The 23,452-nt window shown below is 44.7% G+C and overlaps 1 protein-coding gene across 1 annotated transcript in view; it reads right to left on the bottom strand.

Annotated features, from left to right (window-relative positions):
• Positions 1-22,958, bottom strand: part of LOC106587217 (neuroplastin) — a 39,229-nt gene extending 16,271 nt beyond the window's left edge. The window contains exons 1-6 of the mRNA XM_014175392.3: positions 22,567-22,958; positions 12,975-13,322; positions 8,951-9,125; positions 8,159-8,253; positions 3,243-3,376; positions 821-1,094 (exon numbers count right to left, since the gene is read on the bottom strand). Coding sequence (XP_014030867.2) covers positions 821-1,094; positions 3,243-3,376; positions 8,159-8,253; positions 8,951-9,125; positions 12,975-13,322; positions 22,567-22,642 — 1,102 coding nt within the window. The 5' untranslated portion in view covers positions 22,643-22,958. The remainder of the gene's footprint in view (positions 1-820; positions 1,095-3,242; positions 3,377-8,158; positions 8,254-8,950; positions 9,126-12,974; positions 13,323-22,566) is intronic.
• Positions 22,959-23,452: the final 494 nt, after the last annotated feature.

The following is a 23,452-nucleotide window of genomic DNA, read 5'->3' as shown; positions in this document are numbered from 1 at the left end:
TCAATGAAATGAATAGATCAGTTCTCCAGATGGGTGATAAAATGGTCCCTGGTTATCATCATTAGCAAGACCGCAACGGCACTTCAACTCTTTAATTTAAAAGGTTAGCTGTGGACCCCATCCTGGTTTACTAATGTGGAGCATCTCTAAAGGTCATATTATTATGCAGCTAATGTGTGGCGCTGCTCTGTGTGACAGCCAGCGGTGTCTCTGTCTCCCTTCTCAGTACTGACGGAGCATCCAGGGAGCGTGTCCCCCGACAGAGGTCAATTATTCACAGTGGGCCTCCGCTGCTACTGCTAACACAGCAGAGTCAGCGTCATGAATATTCAGCACCGTGTCTATAGCCTCCGCAACATATTCACTTGGTAACAGTGTAATAAATGTGTGTGGTGATGGTAGAGGAACCCTGTTTCAATTGGTTCTTGATGGCTGTTGAACTTCTAGCCGAGCGCAGCCCCATAATCAGATATTTCAATCATTGTTTAACTGGAGTGAGAATGTCTTTGTATTGTTCCAGGAGCAGCAGCCTATTTCCTGAGTCATAATTCCCTCTTCCTCCCTGATTTTACCCCATGGCCACAAGCACTGCTTGAATCAGTACATACTACCTGCTACTGTTAGCATGTTGCTCTCTTTAAGTTGAGATCGAGAACCCGTTTTCCTGTTAAGGTAACGTACTGTGCAGTCATTTCAATGACAGCATCCAGTAACGCTGACCAGTATAATAATCAAACAGGCCTGACGATGACAACATAGCGAGAGATTGTCTGTCTCCCCAAAGAGATACAATATAATACTATATTTAACGCCGTCTTACCGTCCAACACATCGTCTGGCCTCTTGCGTTTTTCATACACTACGATGATGACCACCAGGATGATGATCTCCGCTAGCACCCCCAGGAAGGGCCAGAGGGGTGCCAGGTGGCTGCGCACCCGCAGGATGGACGACATGGACTTGGTGCCAATGTGGTTGCTAGCGTTGCACTGGTATTCACCAGGGTCCGAGGTGCGGTTCAGGTTGACGATGTTCAGCTCTGTGTAGTTGTCTTTGTTGGTGATGAAGAAGCGGCCGGAGGAGTTGTCGATTTCCTAGAGAAGGAGGGTAAATTAGCATATCAATGATTTATATGTTACAGACAATTATATGATCACATTCCAGACAGTGATCACAGTAGTTTAGCACAGCAGTTCCCAAACTAGGGTCCATGCGGGGTCACCTGATATGAAAATGGGGTTGTGGGAGAATTTCAAAAATCCTGAAGAAAAAAATCGATGTATATTATAATATCATCTTTGTATCTCAAAATCATTGTAATGTGGTTAACATTAATCTAAATGAAAATGATTCAAATCTTAAATTCAACCAGAGAGCCCCCTTAGATCATGGGAAAAGGCTGTACTTGACTGTTGCACTTGAATCATTCCCACGGTGAATGACTAGGCCCGCTACGCTATGAAACCACACACTATTGTAGAGACTCTGATATTACCGGCTACAACTGATATGGTGAAAACAATGTGTGGGGAGGCAGAGGCACAGAAACTCACATCAATACCTTTGTCAGGTAACACTGCTAAAGAATTTATGCTTTTGCTGGTAATCAAGAGAAAACTGACTGAACAACTCAAAAACTCCCCAGCTAATGCTCTCTAAATGGATGCTAGCTGTGAGGGCCGAGATGCCCATGCATGAGTTTTGTTGGCTATACATGTCAGGGGATGCTATTCACGAGGACATATTGTTCTGTCTCACGATTCCCGAGCATGAAACGGCACAGGGGATGTTCAGTGTGCTTCGTAGCTATATTGACGAAAAACAGATTCTATGGGATCGAATGGTGGGCTTTTGCACAGATGGAGCTCCATCTATAGCGGGATGGCAGATAGGCCTCTGCACTCTTGTTATGATGTGTCTCCCTCTGCCATATGGACGCATTGTATTATACACCGAGAGCAACTGACGGCAAAAGAGCTGAACGCAAAACTTGGAGATATGCTGCAGCAGCAGTAACTGATTGTAAACTATACTGAACAAAAATATAGGCTTGGTGGTTAGAAATATGTTTTGCATTGAGAGAGGTTGTCATTCACAACTGTTGTCATTCACACAGAAAAAATGACATGGTTGACTTTATGTGTAATGAAAAGAAAATGTGTCTCCTTGCCTATGTAACAGATGTATTTGGGAAACTGACCGAACTGAACACAAGCATGCAGGGGAAATTCAAAATCCTTCTACAGATGAGTGACCGAATCAGTAGATTCAGAGGAAAGAATTTTTATTGGAGAATCTTTCAAAAGCAAACCATGCCCCTTTCCCTTCGCTGTGCATGTTTCTAACAGAAAACAGCATCCGTAAGTGTACCACACAAGTGATGACTACTCACCTCCAATGCTTGGAAGAGCACTTTGGGACCTACTTCCTAATCCGTTTGACTGTGATCCTGGCTCAGTTGACATGCCGGTGTGAAATTGAACAGCTGATTGAGCTGTCATGTGACCAAATGCATTCACGGGTCACTACTGAGGAGTTTTGGTTTCCGACTCAAAGGGAATAATACCCTGCCGTCTCCCTCTGAGCATTAATGCCGCGTTCAAAACAACTGGCAACTTGGAAATCTCTGACTTCCGACTTCAGTGCGTTCAAGAAAACTGTGAACTCTGAAAAAAATGAGCTCCGACTGGGAAAAATCATTTTGAACGCTCATTCAACTGGGAATTCCAACTCGGGAACACGGGCCTCTTTCTTGAGCTCCGACTTTCCGACCTGAACATCACTGACGTCATGATTTGACCTCGTATTTTTCAGAGTTCCCATTTGATTTGAAAGCACCATCAGTGCTCTCATCTGCATTATAACCAAATATTGATCCAGGTTGGATGTGACAGCAGAGATGAGGTGCGCACTCGACCACGCCCCCTGACTTTGAGAAGCTCCGACATGACATTCATTAAGCACACCCATCTCATTAGTGGTGGTGAGATAAGATACATTATGTCAGAATCATTTGCAATTGATTGTCATAGCCCACATTAAAAGTATGTGATGGTGAGTTGAGAAGACAATCAGAACTACTGTTAGAATGTTTTTCAATTGACTGCCAAAGCCCCAAATAAAAAAGTAAACATTGGCTTTGATATCTGAAAATGTTCAGATATCAAAATGGGGTCGTGTGCTAAGAAAGTTTGGGAACCCCTGATCTAGCATTATATAGAGCCAAGGAAGAGGACACGTACCATGTAGTTTGAGCCATCCAGTTTACGCCATGTCCAGATGGGAAAGGGGTAGCCCACAGACTTACAGTACAACAGAGCACTCTGCCCCTCGTTCTTATTGTCACTGCGCTTGTGGCCCGTGATCTCAGGTGCCGCTAAAACAAGGGGAAAAGGGAGTGAAATGCATTTGAATAAAAATTCGACATTTTATGCAAGACGTTGTTTGTGTTCCTCATCGGCTTCTCTAAATAACAAGACGTCAGAATATAGTTAAGTCTGTCGGGTCCCATTTTGATTATGGTAACTAACATTAAAATGTACATGAAAGTGATGGTAAATTAAGAAAGGATTTTGGGAATTGTTACGTGATTTAGCTGTGAGGCACTGACTTCCCTGGAGATGGACTTTATCGCCACAGTAATCGAGGCAGGGACACATTTAGCTGTTTTATTCAATTGCCAAGTTTCTTTAAAAGGTAGAGCTGTGGTTTGCTGTGGCTTACTTCCATGTCTGCCTTTTGAAGGTGTAGGCCTACATATCTTGCAGAGTTTCAGTTCATAGACGCCAGTCAACGAATGACTGAGAGACTTTCTCAAAGGTGAAATTCTCCAACCCAGCGACACCCTGGGTTTTCAGACAGAATCCTCTGTTTAACTCAGCTCTGGAGCTGGGAGACAACTGCCACAGCCTTTTGCTAATTCTTGAAATTACGGTAATTCCTTCCATGCAATTAAGCAGGATCAGGGGAGAAGCTGGTCTGGTGCTGCAGCGTTTTCTGCAGCACGCGGTGGCCGTTGTCGTGGAGGATGATTGAGCAGCAGTGGCTTGAGCTCAAAGTGACATCATCCTTCCTACTGTAACTATGGTGCACACGTGCTCTCTAGCTAGTGGGGGAGGGGCCACATTTATCCCCGTCTTCGTTATCCCCAGCTCACTTCCACTGTGACTGACTGACAGCATGGAGACTGACTGCCCTCTGAGTGGCGCCAAAACAGGCATAAATCTTCCATTTCACACCCCCAGCAGCTTGTGTGATTACTGAGCTACAGTGCTGCTGTGTGGATGTGTCTGTCTGCCTGTCTGTCAAAAATATATCGAAAAGAGGCAACTTCTGGTGGTCTATCTGGAAGAGGCGATTAGGTCCGATTTCTATTTACTGTTTTTATACCTCCCATCTCCACTGAATTTAAAGAGAATTTGAGATCAAATTTGATGATCGTGTGGAGTGGAACTAACCTTCCATGAAGTTGCATTATTTTCCAGATGACGCATAGAGCCCGGAGTTGATTATCCCTTGGTTATAATTTAACACATTTACCGCTAGAAATGTGTTAATTTGCAGGAAGAAATGTGTTCAACATCAACTGAAACAGCTAGCAAGTTTACTAACCAAACCATCAGTCCTAGCTTGCTATTATGAAAATCTAATTAAACAATGCCAATAATGTTTTCAATTCGACTTTTGCTTTCAAAAGCAGCTCAAACATAGAACATGTAAGAACTATAGCCATTGAATTCTACCCTGCTGATATACTGTACTTTATAGAGAAATAATGCATGCTCTAGAATGCACTTCAAGCCAATCAGAAACAAGTATTCAACAATGCCATGGTATAAAGAATTATATGATATATTATCCTGTGGGCCTGTACTGTGCGGTTAATAAAAAAAATAGGAATTTGCAAAAAAATCTAGATCTGCAAAATTCATCATTGATTTGATTCAATCAGCAGGCCGTGTGGCATTATATCTTTAAAGAATGCATGGATAGCAAACCAAAAAATGGGATATATAAAAATACAAAAGATAATTGGGATGTGCAAAATATGCATGCTCAGGACAGCAGCTTATTGTATCATCGTGGATAACAAAGTCCTGCCATTACAAATGGCTGGGAGCGGATTCTGAACCTTAATCCCACACCACCATCACACAAGCCTCCATCTGTTGCCTGCTCTGAGCTGAGAGCTGGAGAGATGGGAGCGCCAAGGACACTGCAGCCAGAGGGAGCTGGGGGAGCTCAGCTGCCAGGAGCATAGAGCACACAGGCTCGGCCCCTCTACCATGCTTAATGTATGGGACCTGGTAGTACGACCGAGTATGGGTTTAATGGTATAGGACTCAGTGCCTTTGTATAAGGCAGGGCAAGACTAATTGGATGCAATTGGTCAGAACTATCATGTATTTCTGCTTAGAATTATCATTCTCTGTAGCTTTTATTGAGTCTATTCCTCAATCGGTCCTTAACTGTAACAATTAACAGGAAAGCCTGCAAAAGTATCTAAATCTATCTCAAAAACAATTGTCATGTCCATGCTTCCTCCAAACCAAAACATCAACATCCCAAATACGACTAACAGCATCTGTCAACAATTCAGTCAATACTTCCAGACAGTAAACAATAATGTTGAAAGGCAGAGCTGCCATGGTGTTTGTATATCCAGGAAACGGTGTGTTGTGCAGGCTCTAATAGCCTGGGGCAGCAAGCCTCCCTGCCTGCCTCCTTCCCTTCACACGGCCCTAGGGTCAGGACGCTGAGGTTTGATTGGAGATAAGGCCTGTCATTTCTCAGGCTGGAGGAAGCAGCAGAGCTACAGAGCATACACGGTCATCACCCGCGTTACGCAACCAACCAACCTCGCAGGAAGCTAGTGCTTAATACAGCCACAGCAGGCATAACAGTCAATGGCAAGCTCAGTATGCACAACCATAGCAATGTCACAGCAAATTGGCTTAAACACTGTACGTGTAGGCAAGCTTCTCTAGAACAGGGTTTTGCAAGTCCTTTCTCACCCAGAGGAAAATCCCTTATTCCACTTCAAGGGTGAGCTGTCAACTTCCAAACTCTGCAAAAAAAGAAACGTCCCTTTTTCAGGACCCTGTCTTTCAAAAGATAATTCGTAAACAGATCTTCATTGTAAAGGGTTTAAACACTGTTTCCCATGCTTGTTCAATGAACCATAAACAATGAATGAACATGCACCTGTGGAACGGTCATTAAGACACTAACAGCTTACAGACAGTAGGCAATTATGGTCACAGTTATGAAAACTTAGGACACTAAAGAGGCCTTTCTAATGACTCTGAAAAACGCCAAAAGAAAGATGCCCAGGGTCCCTGCTCATCTGCGTGAACGTGCCTTAGGCATTCTGCAAGGAGGCATGAGGACTGCAGATGTGGCCAGGGAAATAAATTGCAATGTTTGTACTGTGAGACGCCTAAGACAGCGCTACAGGGAGACAGGACGGACAGCTGATCGTCCTCGCAGTGGCAGACCACGTGTAACATCCCCTGCACAGGATCGGTACATCCGAACATCACACCTGCGGGACAGGTACAGGATGGCAACAACAACTGCCCGAGTTACACCAGAAACGCACAATCCCTCCATCAGTGCTCAGATTGTCTGCAATAGGCTGAGAGAGGCTGGACTGAGGGCTTGTAGGCCTGTTGTAAGGCAGGTCCTCACCAGACATCACAGGAAACAACGTCGCCTATGGGCACAAACCCACCATGGCTGGACCAGACAGGACTGGCAAAAAGTGCTCTTCACTGACGAGTCGCGGTTTTGTCTCACCAGGGGTGATGGTCAGATTTGCGTTTATCGTCAAAGGAATGAGCGTTACACCGAGGCAATCTCAATGCTGTGCGTTACAGGGAAGACATCCTCCTCCCTCATGTGGTACCCTTCCTGCAGGCTCATCCTGACATGACCCTCCAGCATGATAATGCCACCAGCCATACTGCTCGTTCTGTGCGTGATTTCCTGCAAGACAGGAATGTCAGTGTTCTGCCATGGCCAGCGAAGAGCCCGGATCTCAATCCCATTGAGCACGTCTGGGACCTGTTGGATCGGAGGGTGAGGGCTAGGGCCATTCCCCCCAGAAATGTCAGGGAACTTGCAGGTGCCTTGGTGGAAGTGTGGGGTAACATCTCACAGCAAGAACTGGCAAATCTGGTGCAGTCCATGAGGAGGAGATGCACTGCAGTACTTAATGCAGCTGGTGGCCACACCAGATACCGACTGTTACTTTTGATTTTGACCCCCCTCCCTTTGTTCAGGGACACATTTTTCCAATTCTGTTAGTCCCATGTCTGTGGAACTTGTTCAGTTTATGTCTCAGTTGTTGAATCTTGTTATGTTCATACAAATATTTACACATCTTAAGTTTGCTGAAAATAAATGCTGTTGACAGTGAGAGGACATTTCTTTTTTTGCTGACTTTATCTCGCTAGGGTGTCAGTTTTTCTATACGTGTCTTTCACGTCAATGAATGATCCTAACAGTTGAATATGTGCTTTCAAATGTGAAACAATGTTATCCAACATCTACAGTACAGAATAAGCCACATTATTTGACACATTATCACTAATTATCATCATGGTTACCCTTAAAAATAGAACAAATACAACACAAATACGATACCCTTTGTCCTGTGCCAATTATATGTTGTAACTGGTGCAAAATGACTGATCATCTTAATAAGAATCTGGCTAATAAAAAGAAATCAAGTAAGTCACTGTTAGACCAATATGTACAGAGAAGACACTAGCCTGAAGGAAGGCGTGTCTGTGTGAATCGAGTGTACAGAAAGAGCAGAGAAAACAGGACTCTGTCCCTCCCTTCAGCTGGCCTGGCCTGTCCTGCCCTGTCCTCTTAGTGAGTGACAGCAGCCTCCAGAGGCCAGCCTGTCAACACCACAACACATTACCAGACCAACATCTCAACGTCTGTCACTGGAAGGGGATCTGTTCACAGGAAGTAGCTCTAGATTGTGTTATCCATCAGATCCCTCATAGGAGAACTTTCTCTGTCTCTTAGTTATGGCAGAGGGTTAAGTGACAGTATTGATTAAAGAGGAGGTTAATTATAAAAATCAACAGTGTATCTGTAATTTGTTTATACAGTGAGTGAGATCTGGTGGTTGGAGTCTTACCTTTTACCTCAATAGTGGCGTTGGCGTTGGGAGCCGTCTCAAACGTGTAAACACACATGTACTCCCCTGCGTCGTCTGACCTTGGTTTCTTGATTCTGCAACAAACCACAAAATATCAGTTACTTCATAACTTTATCTCAGTCAAAAATAACATGTATGCTAAGACAATACAAATGTTCTCTAATTTTGTTGTCTATCATTGTACATCACCCAATGATGCATCACCCAATGATACATTGATGTATGTTGTGTGGAATTCCTTAGCGTTCATGTTGTGTGGAAGTCCTTAGCGTTCATGTTGTGTGGAAGTCCTTAGCGTTCATGTTGTGTGGAAGTCCTTAGCGTTCATGTTGTGTGGAAGTCCTTAGCGTTCATTGTTAGCACTGTGCTGTGTTTTAGGCAGCCAGGAGAGAGGGGAGGTTAGCACGGGGTTGTCTGTTCTGGGGTCAGCCTTTAGTAGAGTACTGAGATGTAATGTGACAGAAAAGGAGCTGCCCAGCGGTCTCCTCATGTAGCCGTCCGCGCCTGGCTGGGGAGAGTCTGGGAGACGTCTATGGGGGTGTTGTGCAGTACAGGGGCTGGTTGCTCTGCTCTAAGCTCAGGGGCTGCTCTGATGGCTATGCCCTGCGAGGGATGGGGCTGCCCAACAACTGTTTTCACTAAAGGACTTGGCAACATGGCTCTTATTTCCATCTCAGGGTGATTGGTCTTAGTGTTGATAGTCTGTGTGACAATTAGAAAGGCTTTGTTGAATGCTCTAGTATGAGAACTACAGAATAAGTAAGGACTCACATGTACTCTGTGTTCTTCTGCTCGTTCCGTGTGTCTGCGATCTCCACTCCGTTCTTCATCCAGAAGCTCTCTTGTTGGCCTTCGTGGGCGTTGGTCAGGTTACACTGCAGGGTGACAGGGGGCCCTTTGGTCTCCGAGGGCAGGATGATCTGATCTGACGCATTGATCTTGGGCTCTGAAACACACAGAGAGACAGCAACCCCTTATCATTGAACTGGGGCTCAACACTATAGCAGAACTGTAACTGTACTGACAGACTGAGTGGGGGACGTGCGTGGGAGTTGGGGCCGGAACATAAGACAACAAAAACACACATACATAAAGATAAACACAACATGGAGCGGCAGGAAAATACATGCAACACTAAACCCTGTATCTGTCTTTGGTTCAATTGTTACCGTACAATAAAAAAACTAACTTAAACTATTCTCACAAAACGAAGTCTGCAAAAGTCAAATGATGATGGGTCTCCTTACAGACCTACAGTAGCTATGTTGTTCCCGCTCCCATTTTGAGATGATAATCACATTGACACTACATTTACATTTTAGCAGACTCTCTTATCCAGAGCAACTTACAGGTGCAAATAGGGCATATCGGCAGATTTTTAAACTAGTCAGTCGTTTTAGGGATTTTAACCAGCAACCTTTCGGTTTCTGGCCCAACACGCTTACCCGCTAGGCTACCTGGAGTCGTGGAAGTAATGAGCTTTAAGGTGATGACCAGCACCAAAGCATCTTTGGTTTGGAACCACTGGCACTGATAACTTACTGAACCTAACTGTATTATCATTATGCCTAATTCATACAGTAAAACTCAATTTGATATTGACTGCAACAAGGTTTGGTGTACTATATCTTTTAAACAGTCTAAATTGATTCGGGAAGGCACTTGTATACGAAAAGAGTGATGTAACCTTGAAATTATCATGAGATTATACAAATATGAGGTTGAATGTATAAGGGAAATTTGAACAACATACATGTTTTCAGTCCAATGACTATCTTCCAAATAACTGCTGTCATGTCATTCAAACCAAAACCAGGAAGTGAATAAGGTATAATCTTTAGCAAACCTATTGGGTGGAAGTAGAACCAATAGCCAAACAGAAGAGGACAAAGTATACTGTATAATCGTGGCAGACAAAAATGAGATGAACATCAGCTTCACTACTGCTGCGCTACACTATAACAACCACCGGCTCTTTACTAGTATACTCATTTAGTGTATTTGTTAACAGAGAAACCCTAGGGTCCATTTCTCAAGGACATAGAGGGAGGCTCAAGCAGGATGTGTCATCAGAGAGCGCAGGCAGGCAGGCAGCCTTGGGTAGTGAGGAAGCTCCTCTCACTCCCTCCCTCCCTCCCCCGCGGCGGCCAGCCATGGCAACCACACAACCCCAGGGAGAGGAGCATAATAATCTTACTATTGGCTGCTACTACAAACCTCCTAGTAGAGGATGGGAGGGGAAAGTCTCTGGTTCCTGGCTAGTGACTTATATTAGCATTCATGGCACCTACTCCTGCAGTTCTGTATACCCAATAGCTTTCTTTCCCCCCCTCTCTCTCACTCTCTTTCTCCCCTCTATTGCTCTCTCCCCCTCCCTCTCTCTCTCTCTCTCTCCCCTCCCTCTCTATCTCTCCCTCTATTGCTCTCTCTCTCTGTCTCCCCTTCTCTCTCTCTGCTTCAGAACCCCTACACAGGCCTCTCAGCCCACATAGTGTGGCATCCTGGGAATATACACAGACTACACAGAAATAGTTCATTCAAGAAATGTGCAATTATGCATTAAAGGCACAGTGTTTCCCATGGGAGGTTTCCTCAGCTCAGAAGAAGGTCATTTGTAGGACACCTGCTCAAAAAGAGAATGAATCTGTGATGTCATGCACAGCACACAGGCGCTGACCCACGTGGGCACCTCTGTGTCTAGGATTGTAAAAGCATCATTACATTGATACTGTTACCCACTCTTAACAGTGTAGTACATTTTTATTCCATTATGACCTGCAACAGTCCTAGAGGATGGTGCCAGTAATGGCTATTTCTTGCTGACAGAGGGAGGATGTTTGCCCACTTGATTGGTATGTTGAGCCAACCCCCCCCCCCCCCCCCTGCATTAAACAAAGCAGCTATCAGCTAGAACACTACACAAGGTTGGGAGGGGATCTAAACCAAATCACACTGAGGCCTGTATAGATGCGTTCATTTAGTGCAATTATGTACACTGTTGATTAAATTGTTACCTAAGCTAAGGAGTTTATTACAATTGTAGTAAGAATATTAAGTTCATTAAAAAAAACGGCCTTGACTTTGGAATGGATCTCCAGATATACGCACAATCACAAATGAAACGGTTAAAACAAGACAAGCACATATTTCAACACATTCCCGAATAACTATACATTATCGTCTCCTTTGGTTTAGGAGCCTGTTATATACATGTTATATACACATATTATTACATGTCTATAACAAGAACGTTGACACTCAGTAACGACAGAATACATTGGATGACAAAAGGTCTGACTCAATTATTAGAACATGTACAGATTTTTTTAGGAACGAGTATCTGCTCTTTTTTAGGAATGAATGTGTCTTTTGAATAAGAAAACATTGAATTGACCAATTTCATGTTAGCTTGATGACGGACACATTTCTACCACCAGTAAACTAAGATATCTACTGTAGGCCGACTGTACACGTCTCAAACCAGCTGGTGGAGTGAAGTGTAATGGGTGTGAGATTAGGAGAGTGTGCACATGCAGTCAGACAGTAGTCCAACAGCACAGTAAACACTGTGTACGACAGACAGATCAGTAGGTAATGCTCAGGAGATGAAGGAGCTGACTCCTGTAGTAAACCTCTGAGAGGTTCTGGCTGCATGGCTGTGACTAACAACATTCCATATCTCTCTGTGCTCCAATGGGCTGGGCACTCAATGGAGCGTGCACACATTTAAAGGGTCCAGTTGACATTCAGTGTGTTTGAATGTTTGTATGCAATACAGAAGAGAGGGGAGAGGGTATAATGTCATTACTGATTCATGCTCAAACACTTAATAATGGCTAAGGTACAAGGTCATACAGTACACAGGCGACTCCAGAGAGAGACTGTCTGCTGCAGCAATGAAAGGAGCTCTCTCAAAAAAATACATTTAAGAACCACACTGGGTTCTGTCCTTTATTGGATTAGGGTGAGTCATGAGTTTAAAACAAGGGCACGCTTTACACCCGGACAACTCCCTCCTTGTCTTCTTACGTCCCATCTACCCCTTCCACACTAAAATAAGTGGCACAACTTCAAAGCGCAGCGATGCCTAGAGTACATGGTGCAGACAGGGCAGAGTACATGATGCCTTGAGTACATGGTGCAGACAGGGCAGAATTACACCGGGCTTTGAAGTGAATAAAACAACCCACTCAACGCAAGAGAAAAACACAAATCACAAAAGAAATCCAGAAATAAATGGATGAAATTTTGATTTTTTTTTTTTAGTATAAAGAAAGAAACGGGACAACTGTCGAAGGACACATGAGACAGAGGAGAGGGCCAGAACGGCCAGGATGGGCTGTATGTGGGGAAGGAGAGGTTGGTGTGGGAGGAAAGAGGGGGTAGGTGGACAGATATAGGGGAGGTTTCTGGGTTTGTGGTGATCTACAACAAAACGCTCAGGGTTTTGGGAGAGGCAGGAAATCTACGGAATTCTGAGAATCCTCAAATTCTGCAGGGGGAGGAGGGAACACAGAGGAGCTATCAACATAATATAACAAAAGCACAAAGGGCAGTACTTTAGGAGGACATAAAACACAGTGCCTTCCTATTTCTTATACAGAAAAATAAAACAAAGACAAGTCTTTGAAATGAACATATAAGGTGGTGGTTGGTGTTTTGTTTTATCTGTCTTTGCCAGGGACAGCTGTGGTGGAGGTGTGAACTCAGTTTTTTAACGGAGTGTGGTGGTGGGACAGGCAGGGGATTGTTAGTTTGTTCACCAGCTAGGTACTACAGGACATAGACCACTCACTCTGCAGCACCGAAATGGTGGCCTGGGCTCGGATCCAGGTGATGGCGGGGTTTTGGCGCAGGTCGTTGCGCCGTGGGTTGTTGCTGGCCCGGCACTCGTAGGTCCCAGAGTCCTCCAGCGTGAGGCGCGTGATGCCCAGCACGCTCACCCCGTTGTTGCCGTAGGCCGTGTTGATGGACACGCGGCGCTTGCGGGCGCCGTCCCACAGCTGCTTGAAGGAGTCGGCGCGGTTGATCTCGGCGTACCACCACTGGATCTCCGGGGTGGGGTTACCGACCACGTCGCAGTACAGCTCAAAGGTGTCCAGCGTGAGCTTAGTCTCAGACATTGGCGACTTCACAAACCCAGCTGGAGAGGAAAAGTGTATTGGGGAGGAGGGGAGGGGGGTGGAAGAGGGGTTAGAGTGGAAGAGGGAGGGGATGGAGAGACCAGGGGATGAAGGTAGGAGCAAATCAAACAGGGATCAGTTGGAAACAAAAGAAGAGGATGATTAAAGGCAAATCAAGAAAAAAAGCAAGCTACAACGCTTAAAGTGGGTTGTATATTTTCTGTGTAAACAAACAAATAAAATGGATTTACTGTGCAAAACATGTTGCCTACTCACACCATTGTGAAATGTATAAAGATTTGACACTACTAACGTGGAACAACATAGGTAGCAAACTGACATGCAGTAGAACCACAAGTAAATCATGTTTCACATATGGACAACTTAGTCAAAACATGTTTCTTCATCTTATCAATAAGTTATATTTTCCTCCTATCTGTCAACCTTTACATGGCATGCAGAGATTACATTCCTGCCCCATAAAACCACATTAATAGATTCAATGTTATATCTGACAGTCACTGAAACACAGAAATACCCCTGTGAGTTTCTGAACAGATATTGCATAATAGGAATCCTTTGCTTTCTTGTATCTCTTTGATGTTAGATTGAAATGACAACTGACTATAAAGCTCTCTGTTTACAAAAGAGTTTTGTTCGTTTGCCACATTAAGGAAACTCATGTTGTGTGATGTGACATTTATGTCAAAGGGCACTGCTTGAGCCGATGGGAAAGTCATGTGACTACTTGTAACACTGGCTGAGTATAATTTCCATCAAGCCCTATGAACCATGATGAGGACCTTATGTACAGGCCATGCTTTATTCTGGTCAAATGAGAGCTGAAATAGGAAACTGCTCTAACAGCCAATCTGGTTCGGAACATAACTGAATCATAAAGGTATTGAAATGCAGTGAAGCCGAAACAGCAGACATTGCATGTGCTTTGATGACTAGTACAGTAGTAATTTATTCTTCTACAGCAAGACATACATTCTGTTTGTTTTCAATCTGATTGTCTGTGCGTGTATGATGGCGTTGGCAACTTTAGAAATGAGGTCATCCATCCTGTGATTCACTATCAGCTGGACTTAAATGTCACAGAATCATCATCACTGTGTGTGTGTGTGTGTGTGTGTGTGTGTGTGTGTGTGTGTGTGTGTGTGTGTGTGTGTGTGTGTGTGTGTGTGTGTGTGTGTGTGTGTGTGCACGCCATTCTCATTACATGAATCATACTACCGCTACACAGCAGAGGTCAGCCCCTACAACCATATGCCAGCATTCTAGCACAGACCCAATGCACTCATCACCTGGGCTGTGCCTTAGGGTTCCTGTTGCAAGGCCATTCTAGCACAGACCCAATGCACTCATCACCTGGGCTGTGCCTTAGGGTTTCTGTTGCAAGGCCATTCTAGCACAGACCCAATGCACTCATCACCTGGGCTGTGCCTTAGGGTTCCTGTTGCAAGGCCATTCTAGCACAGACCCAATGCACTCATCACCTGGGCTGTGCCTTAGGGTTCCTGTTGCAAGGCCATTCTAGCACAGACCCAATGCACTCATCACCTGGGCTGTGCCTTAGGGTTCCTGTTGCAAGGCCATTCTAGCACAGACCCAATGCACTCATCACCTGGGCTGTGCCTTAGGGTTCCTGTTGCAAGGCCATTCTAGCACAGACCCAATGCACTCATCACCTGGGCTGTGCCTTAGGGTTCCTGTTGCAAGGCCATTCTAGCACAGACCCAATGCACTCATCACCTGGGCTGTGCCTTAGGGTTCCTGTTGCAAGGCCATTCTAGCACAGACCCAATGCACTCATCACCTGGGCTGTGTCTTAGGGTTCCTGTTGCAAGGCCTCCGTTGACTGCCTGTTCTACGCCATGTGTCCTCGGATGAATCACAGAAAAGGCTGCCACACCCTAACCCTAACTCTGACTATGCTGAAGACGAGAGAGACAGGAAGAGATAGCAGAGCAGGCAGTCTCTCTGTTGCGCTATAGTCGTGTGTCTTACTACAACAGATTACAGGCCCTTCCAGAACAGCCCAACCTGCTCAACAGTAATGTACTGTATCATCAGCACATGAGCAGATAAGCTGCCTAGTAGGGGGAGGTTACTAGCTGCCTAGTGGGGGGAGATTACTAGCTGCCTAGTGGGGGGGAGGTTACTAGTGGGGGGGAGGTTACGAGCTGCCTAGTGGGGGGAGATTACTAGCTGCCTAGTGGGGGGGAGGTTACTAGTGGGGGGGAGGTTACGAGCTGCTTAGTGGGGGGAGATTACTAGCTGCCTAGTGGGGGGAGATTACTAGCTGCCTAGTGGGGGGAGATTACTAGCTGCCTAGTGGGGGGAGGTTACTAGCTGCCTAGTGGGGGGAGGTTACTAGTGGGGGGAGGTTACTAGTGGGGGGAGATTACTAGTGGAGGGAGGTTACTAGTGGGGGGTAGATTACTAGCTGCCTAGTGGGGGGAGGTTACTAGCTGCCTAGTGGGGGGAGGTTACTAGTGGGGGGAGATTACTAGCTGCCTAGTGGGGGGAGATAACTAGCTGCCTAGTGGGGGGAGATAACTAGCTGCCTAGTGGGGGGAGGTTACGAGCTGCCTAGTGGGGGGAGGTTACTAGTGGGGGAGATTACTAGCTGCCTAGTGGGGGGAGGTTACGAGCTGCCTAGTGGGGGGAGATTACTAGCTGCCTAGTGGGGGGAGGTTACTAGTGGGGGGAGGTTACTAGTGGGGGAGATTACTAGCTGCCTAGTGGGGGGAGGTTACTAGCTACCTAGTGGGGGGAGGTTACTAGCTGCCTAGTGGGGGGAGGTTACTAACTACCTAGTGGGGGGAGGTTACTAGCTGCCTAGTGGGGGGAGATTACTAGCTGCCTAGTGGGGGGAGGTTACTAACTACCTAGTGGGGGGAGGTTACTAGCTGCCTAGTGGGGGAGGTTACTAGTGGGGGGGAGGTTGCTTACGCATAGCTGTCAGTACTGCGTTAAAATGAGCTGTGCCTAACATTTCATTATTGCAATATAACCTAGATACTTAGTGTTTTGGTTGGGCAAATAAAGCACTGTTCTGTATCAGTTTGTAACCAAGAGACTGCGTTTATACTATAGGCTATCATTTTCCATTTTAGGTCAAACACTTCTAGCTATGCAGCCACTGTGTTTCCACAGCTAGAGACAGTATGTTCTGTACACAACTGAAGCCAAACACTCTTTAGTCTGGTCAACCCGGAGCAAGATGTTCCAGAGACTGAACAATACATAGGTGAGGATCATACCATACCATACCCTGGCAGCAACAGTTAGAAGTGAGTGGCAGGCAGCTGTAAATAATAAGGCAACAGGAAAAGGGTAAATTATTTGGCTGTGGACATGATCCTGACTAGCCCGGCCTGATTTACACAGACCAGAGCCTACACAGACCACAGCCTACACAGACCAGAGCCTACACAGACCACAGCCTACACAGACCACAGCCTACACAGACCACAGCCTACACAGACCTTGTGCCATCTTGCCTGAAGCCCAGATACATGCAGAGTAATTAGTGTTTGTGTCTTTCTCCTGAAACATCTGGGCCCACCCCCCATGATCATCCCCCATCATCACAGAGGGTAAAGCCCAGCCTGGACGCCCACCGTCTCTGCTCAGGCTGCCTCCGAACTAAAGCATCCGCTGAGATCAAAGAACTGGACCGGCCTCACATCTTCCACTCTTTTGGAGGGCAACAGAAAGTGAAGAGAACCAGGAGGTTTTCATAGAAGAGAGGAGCCTGTAATGTCGTTAAAGGGATAAGACCACAATTACATAGGTGATGTGAATGAAATGGTACCATAATGAGGAGGGATTCATATACAGCACAGACTGAATCACAAGCATCCATTAATCTCTGTTTATTCTGCGAGGCACTTCATTATAATGTCATATAGCATCATATAGAGTATACTGTGGTGAATAGATCCCCTCTGAGTATTCGTGGTGGCCCATCACACATGTGCCCTGCCTAGTGAGTGAATTGGGGAGCTCTCTCCCCTGAGGACTGAAAGCAGAGCACACATCACCAGGCAGGCAGGCAGTGGCTTTGAGTCAACCACCTGTAACCTGCCTCCCAGTCCCACAACACAGACAGACCGCAGCTAGATAACCCCAAGGGCCACTGCACTGGCTACGTGCAGGGCATTTATTTTTGTGCGGGCAGGGAGATATGAGGATATCTATAGTTGGATAAATACAAACAAACTCAAAATGGAGTACATAGTGAATGTTGAATTTGATATTGAAATCACGGGCATTACAGATCTAGCTGTAGTATCAGTGTACTGCGGTGTGATGCTCCATTGTCTTAGCCAGTATATCTGACTTTTGTAGGAGAGCCAACGTAGCTGGCTCCCAGCATCTGGTTAAGAGGTGTTACACTTGGCCGATTGCCCAAGGTTTCACAAAGCCTCCTGCTCTGACAGTTGTAAATGAGTCACTGCTGTGGGTTGAAGGATGATGTATTTGTTTCTGAGCGGCTCTTAACACATCGATGGGTGGGCGGCTATAGATTTCCTCATTTGTTTGAACAAATCAACAATAAACCTTGATGCCTGCATGAATTAGAGTGGTGTTGTGGATAAATGGCAGTTAGCAACAGCAGCTGAGATGAGAGGGAGGGGGTGACTTCTGCCATCTTACAGTAACTACTCAGGGACAGCCATTCGGGTCATAGAGGGGAGCCACCGCTTTCATGAGAGTTAAATCGCCCCCATCCCCGGCTGAAATGGGCTTATCCCCATCAACCAGCCAACATTGCTCCCCGATTAACCCTTTCAGAGGTCAAGATGACAGACAACCCGGGCCCTCTGTCACTGTACAACGCTAGCATGGTTAAGGTACCATATGCCACAGGACTAGCTGACACTCATCCATGTCACCATAACGGTTTGTGACAACAACTATCAAATTAGGGGTTTTCTTTACTGGACACACTGTGACAACACATATTGTAACCACAAACAAATCTCCCAGAACGAATATTCTACACAACCACATATCGACATTAAGTCTCCATTTTGTTTAAAATTCCGTCTAGCCTCTTCCATTTGGGTATCATCATCAGTAGCTACAGTATGTCTGGTGTGTACTGTGTTGGAGGCTGTGGGGTGCCTGATGCTGTTGCCATTGGTGCAGTATGTATCATGTTTCACAGTGGGCTATTGTGACTCAGTGGAAGAACTGGCTTACGTCCCACAGCACATTTTCCGGTCTCACAGATGTGTCCTTTGCTACTCAGAACATGGGCAGTGATACAGCATGGACTTACAAATTACCTTACAATTACCAAGCTACTCTGTACCTTGCAGTTACGTTAATTGAATCCCTTATTAATTGTAAGCGAGATGCCATTTTAGGTTTCTTTTTATAATGTTGCGTGGCCCTGGTTCAGGGAATTTGATCATGAAATGTGTTTAGTGATACAAACTGGGACTGTGTCGATAAACTGTCTGTGGCTTTGAGCCACACAAACCTACTAATACTGTACAACATGAAGAAATAATGAGAGGTCGTAGCGCTCTGTCTTATAGTAAGATAACAGACGCATTTAGAGCAGCATTGAGTTGATGCTTGAGTTGGTTCATGTTTATATTGGTAACTCACATGAAAGGAATTAACATTGTGGTCTGTATTCTATGTCAACTCAAAAAGGGGATATTCTACACACAACTGTCCTGAACTTGATTACGGCTGGTATGGCTGTTCAATTGTTCATAGGGGGAGATTACCCATGGTGCATTGCCATAAGCAGCATCTTCAGGTTAGAGACAGGAGAGAACCCCTCTTCATATTCCTCATGCATAAAAGAACGAGGCCCTTTAAGAGCTTAAATGTTTCACATGCATCTAGTGAGTCTTCAGAGAGCCAAGCAGCTGTGCACAGGGATGCTGCTATCCATTAAGAGTTAATGGACTCACTTTCACAGTTCTCTGTGCTCAGGGTGCTGTGTCTCCGCTCTATAAATAGCGACTGGCAGCAGAATGGGCCAATGCTATTTACAGTCCTCCAGATATCTGTTGCTGAATCTCAGCCATCTATGGTTGGTCAGGCTCCCCAAGCATATAGAGGTATAATGGTCTCAGCTCAGCTCCCTCCACTGCTTCACACATACTGTACTGTGATTAAATCCCCTGCCCTTATAATTACACTTCTTTACACGCCATTGCCCCGAATCTGAAATATTGCTGAGGAAATCAAACGTGACATAGTGAAGCCTGCCACGTTACATCACTCACACTAAATCCAGACTGTGAAATATGAATTCATTTGTTTGGAGGATATACCCATATTTGTGCGACCAAATAGCATCAGTATACCATCCATTAAAATATGATTACTGTATTTATATAACAGCCTCATAAATGTGTTTTACAGTATCTAGCTACAGAACTGTATCTCACTAGTGTCGAAAACCCGACATCACTTTAATGAACTGTAATACATCAGAAGGCTAATAAAGAAAGGAGCTGTGATGTATCAGTTTTCACCAGTTACAGCGAGGCTCAGACAGACCACAGAGTGACAAGGTAGCACCAGTCTGTCTACCACAGCCCCCCGGGAGTCTCAGCAGAGCCCATGGTGGAGGGAGCCCTGTGCGTCGCTATGGGACCCAGGGAGTGGGCAATAACACTGGGCAAAGACTGGAATGCCTTCACTTGGGCTTTACCAAACAATAGAGGGAGTAGATCTGACTTTGTGGATGGGGACCATCAAAGCGTGTCCTCATACACACATAATTCATCCACCAGATCAATTAATGAATGTACACTGAGTGAACAAAACATTAGGAACGCCTGCTCTTTCCATGACATAGACTGACCAGGTGAATCCAGGTGAAAGCTATAATCCCTTATTTATGTCACTTGTTATATTTATCCACTTCAATCAGTGTAGATGAAGGGAAGAAGACAGGTTAAAGAAGGACTTTTAAGTCTTGAGACATTTGAGACATGGATTGTGTATGTGTGCCATTCAGAGGATATTTAAGTGCCTTTGAACGGGGTATGGTAGTAGGTGCCAGGTGCACCAGTTTGAGTGTCCAATAACTGCAACGCTACTAGGATTTTTACGTTCAATAATTTCCCGTGTGTGTCAAGAATGGTCCACCACCCAAAGGGCATCCAGCCAACTTGACACAACTGTGGGAAGCATTGGTGTCAACATGGGCCAGCATCCCTGTGGAACACTTTTGACACCTTGTAGAGTCCATGCCCTGACGAATTGAGGGCAAAAAGGGGTGCAACTTCATATTAGGAAGGCATTCCTAATGTTTTGTACACTCATTGTACACTAGCAGTAAGCAGGGTTGGTGGCAATTCCATTTCAACAAAGTCAATTCAAGATTCAAACTGAAATTCAAATGTTTTTTCTCATAGAGAAGCATAAAGTAGAATTGGAATTAGATTTGGAATTTCAGTTTACTTCCTAAATTGACTGAATTGAAATGGAATTGACATCAACCCTGGTAGTGAGAATAGTAGAGCCAATGATGGATTTCTCTATTCTGCTTTGAGTGACTATTGCTGTACAACTTCATATTACAATCTTTCTGTGTTCACAGTGCTAACAGTCCTTTAGCAAATGCTCTTATCCAGAGCGACTTAAAATAGTTAGGTGAAACAACAACATATCACAATCGTAGCAAGTAAATTTTCCTCAAAAAAGTAGTTATCAGCAAAGTCAGTGCTAGCAGGAATAGACTAGTGCATTTTTATTTGTTTTCTATAGGCCTATAACACAATCCAAAATTGCAACTTTCGTAATTGAAACAATTATTGTCATAAAATATACCAATAGCTGGTAGTAGCTCATCTCTGAGAACATGTGTTTTGTGTAGAGGCTGCCTCTGATTGGTGTGCCCCCTCTGGGTGGCAGAAGTGATTCACTGGGATTGGCCATCCATCAGGGGCATGTCAGGGAAAGCAACTCTTAACACGCAATGATGAGGAGGCTCAGACATCCTTCATGTCAAGCAAATTATGCTGCCCTCAATCCTGCCCCTTGTGACTGTGTGTTCATCAAAGACTGAAAGAAATAAACTTGGATGGCCCATGGAGAGACAATTGAAATCAATCAAATGTGGAAAGTAATTGGTGATAATCATTTGAAAGGTTATTCATCATAATATGGAATAAGATATTATAACCTTCAAACATGTAGGCTACAGACAGATAATCTAAATGTGTTTTGTTGGAAGTTGTGTATATGTTTTGAGGTTATCAACACTCTGCTTTGAGCCAACAGTGATTATGTAATAGAATCTCAACTCCACTAACACACAGAGAGAAACTAATGGGCCAACATTCCAGGAAACCAAAGATGCTGTTTACTATAATGCAGATTGTATTTTGGGGGCAGAAAACGTGTCATGACCTTTCCAAATATCAACACTGTCTCTAAGAATGATATCAATGACAATGTCTGCCTATTAATTCACATGGGATGTAGAAATGACACACACACACACACACACACACACACACACACACACACCGCACACACACACACACATATAAAGTGGAACGTGGACCTCTTTAATGATGAAAGCCCGTTGATTTGTTCGTTGTGTTTTAGCCAGAGAGAGACTATGGGCTTAACAGTCCTGAATCGTGCAGACTGTTTGGCAGGTTCTTCAACATTCATCTCCATTACGCTGCTCTTCTTCACAACATAACAATACGTACATCCCAAATACTAAATATGCTACAATCAAAGCATGTCAACAATCTGTGCATTCAGTAATCTATGTATCAATGAAGACAAATAATTCGTGGAGACTAAGGAATTCCAATGTATCCATCAAATAATAATAATATAAAACTAACTCCAAACATAACGAAATATCTAATAGATCTTATATTAGGAAATTCCAAGCAAACACAACGATGCTCTGGTTTGCTGTAACATATTTATGCTCTGGTTTGCAATGGCATATTTATCTATTTTCAATCCATTTCCTTACACTATAAAATTGAGAATCGTGTGCGTAGGGAAATGGTCGTAAAAAATCTGAGCCCCCTAAATACTGTGAACAGAGTTATGTAAACGAATTTGTTCAAAATAAACACTATATTGCGACGCGTAAATGCGCCCATGCCCCTCATATTTGACATTATGTCAAATGACAGACGCCCCCTTCATCAAATCTGAATCAAAAACATATTCGAGTCACAGTAGGCTCCTCATTGGAACAATTGTGTACAATCCCGGGCATGGTCACATCTTCATTCTTACCGTTTTGAGCCGAGACGTAATGCAGCATCAAGTTTCCAAAAAGGAACACAGCCAACATCACTGCATTGGGCTGCATTCTTGGGGTTCGATGAGAGGACCAGGCAGGGACTAGATAAGGCGATTGTGGGAGATGAGATATTGATCGCGGGAATTAGAGATCTAGTCTAAAGGTGCATAGCAGAGTGGATGCGGAGTAATATAGAATGATCTACGAAGGCTATAAAGCTAAAGTCCTCCGGAAAAGAACGAAATGAAGGCAGCAAGGAATGGTCCGGGACAGGCAGATAGCTCCGTCAGGGATGCTGATGTAGTAGGGCCATAAACGGAGCCTCCTTCATCGGATTGCGGAAGAGGTCTTTCGATGTCAGTGAGAGCGTCCACTGTTGTAGTTCTGAAGGATCAGAGATGCGCAGACCGATGCGCATTGGCGCTCATAGAAACGAGGACCTTTAGTGCCCAAGTACATTTTACAAACAATCATTCCGAACATGCATGAATTATTTCCTACATCAATATGATTTACATTGCACATTTATTAAGTCAATCGTTTTTATTGACAGACAGTCCATTGACATATGGATTTTTAGCATCGAAATGTGCCGCAGGAAAGCTTGATCCAAGATGCACATCCACAAACGCGAGCAACCACAAACGCTCGCGCGCAAACACACACGCACACAGAGAGAAAGAAAGTGGCCACTTCAGGTGGTTTATCTCAAAGTAGACCTCTTGACCAATGACAATTATAGAGACACTGATAATTGCTATAATTGCAAGGAATTCAAGAAAATCATCAATGCGCCACCTGCCTGAGGGTAAGTCATTATAGGCTGTAGTTTAATCTTCCCAAATGCCATGCCCCATCATAATACTTTAAATACATAGG

This window comes from Salmo salar, chromosome 26 (assembly GCF_965601325.2).
Source record: "Salmo salar chromosome 26, fSalSal1, whole genome shotgun sequence".
NCBI classification, from domain to species: Eukaryota; Metazoa; Chordata; class Actinopteri; order Salmoniformes; family Salmonidae; genus Salmo; species Salmo salar.
The sequence above is the reverse complement of the archived record's forward strand: the minus strand, read 5'-3'. Positions and strand labels throughout refer to the sequence as shown.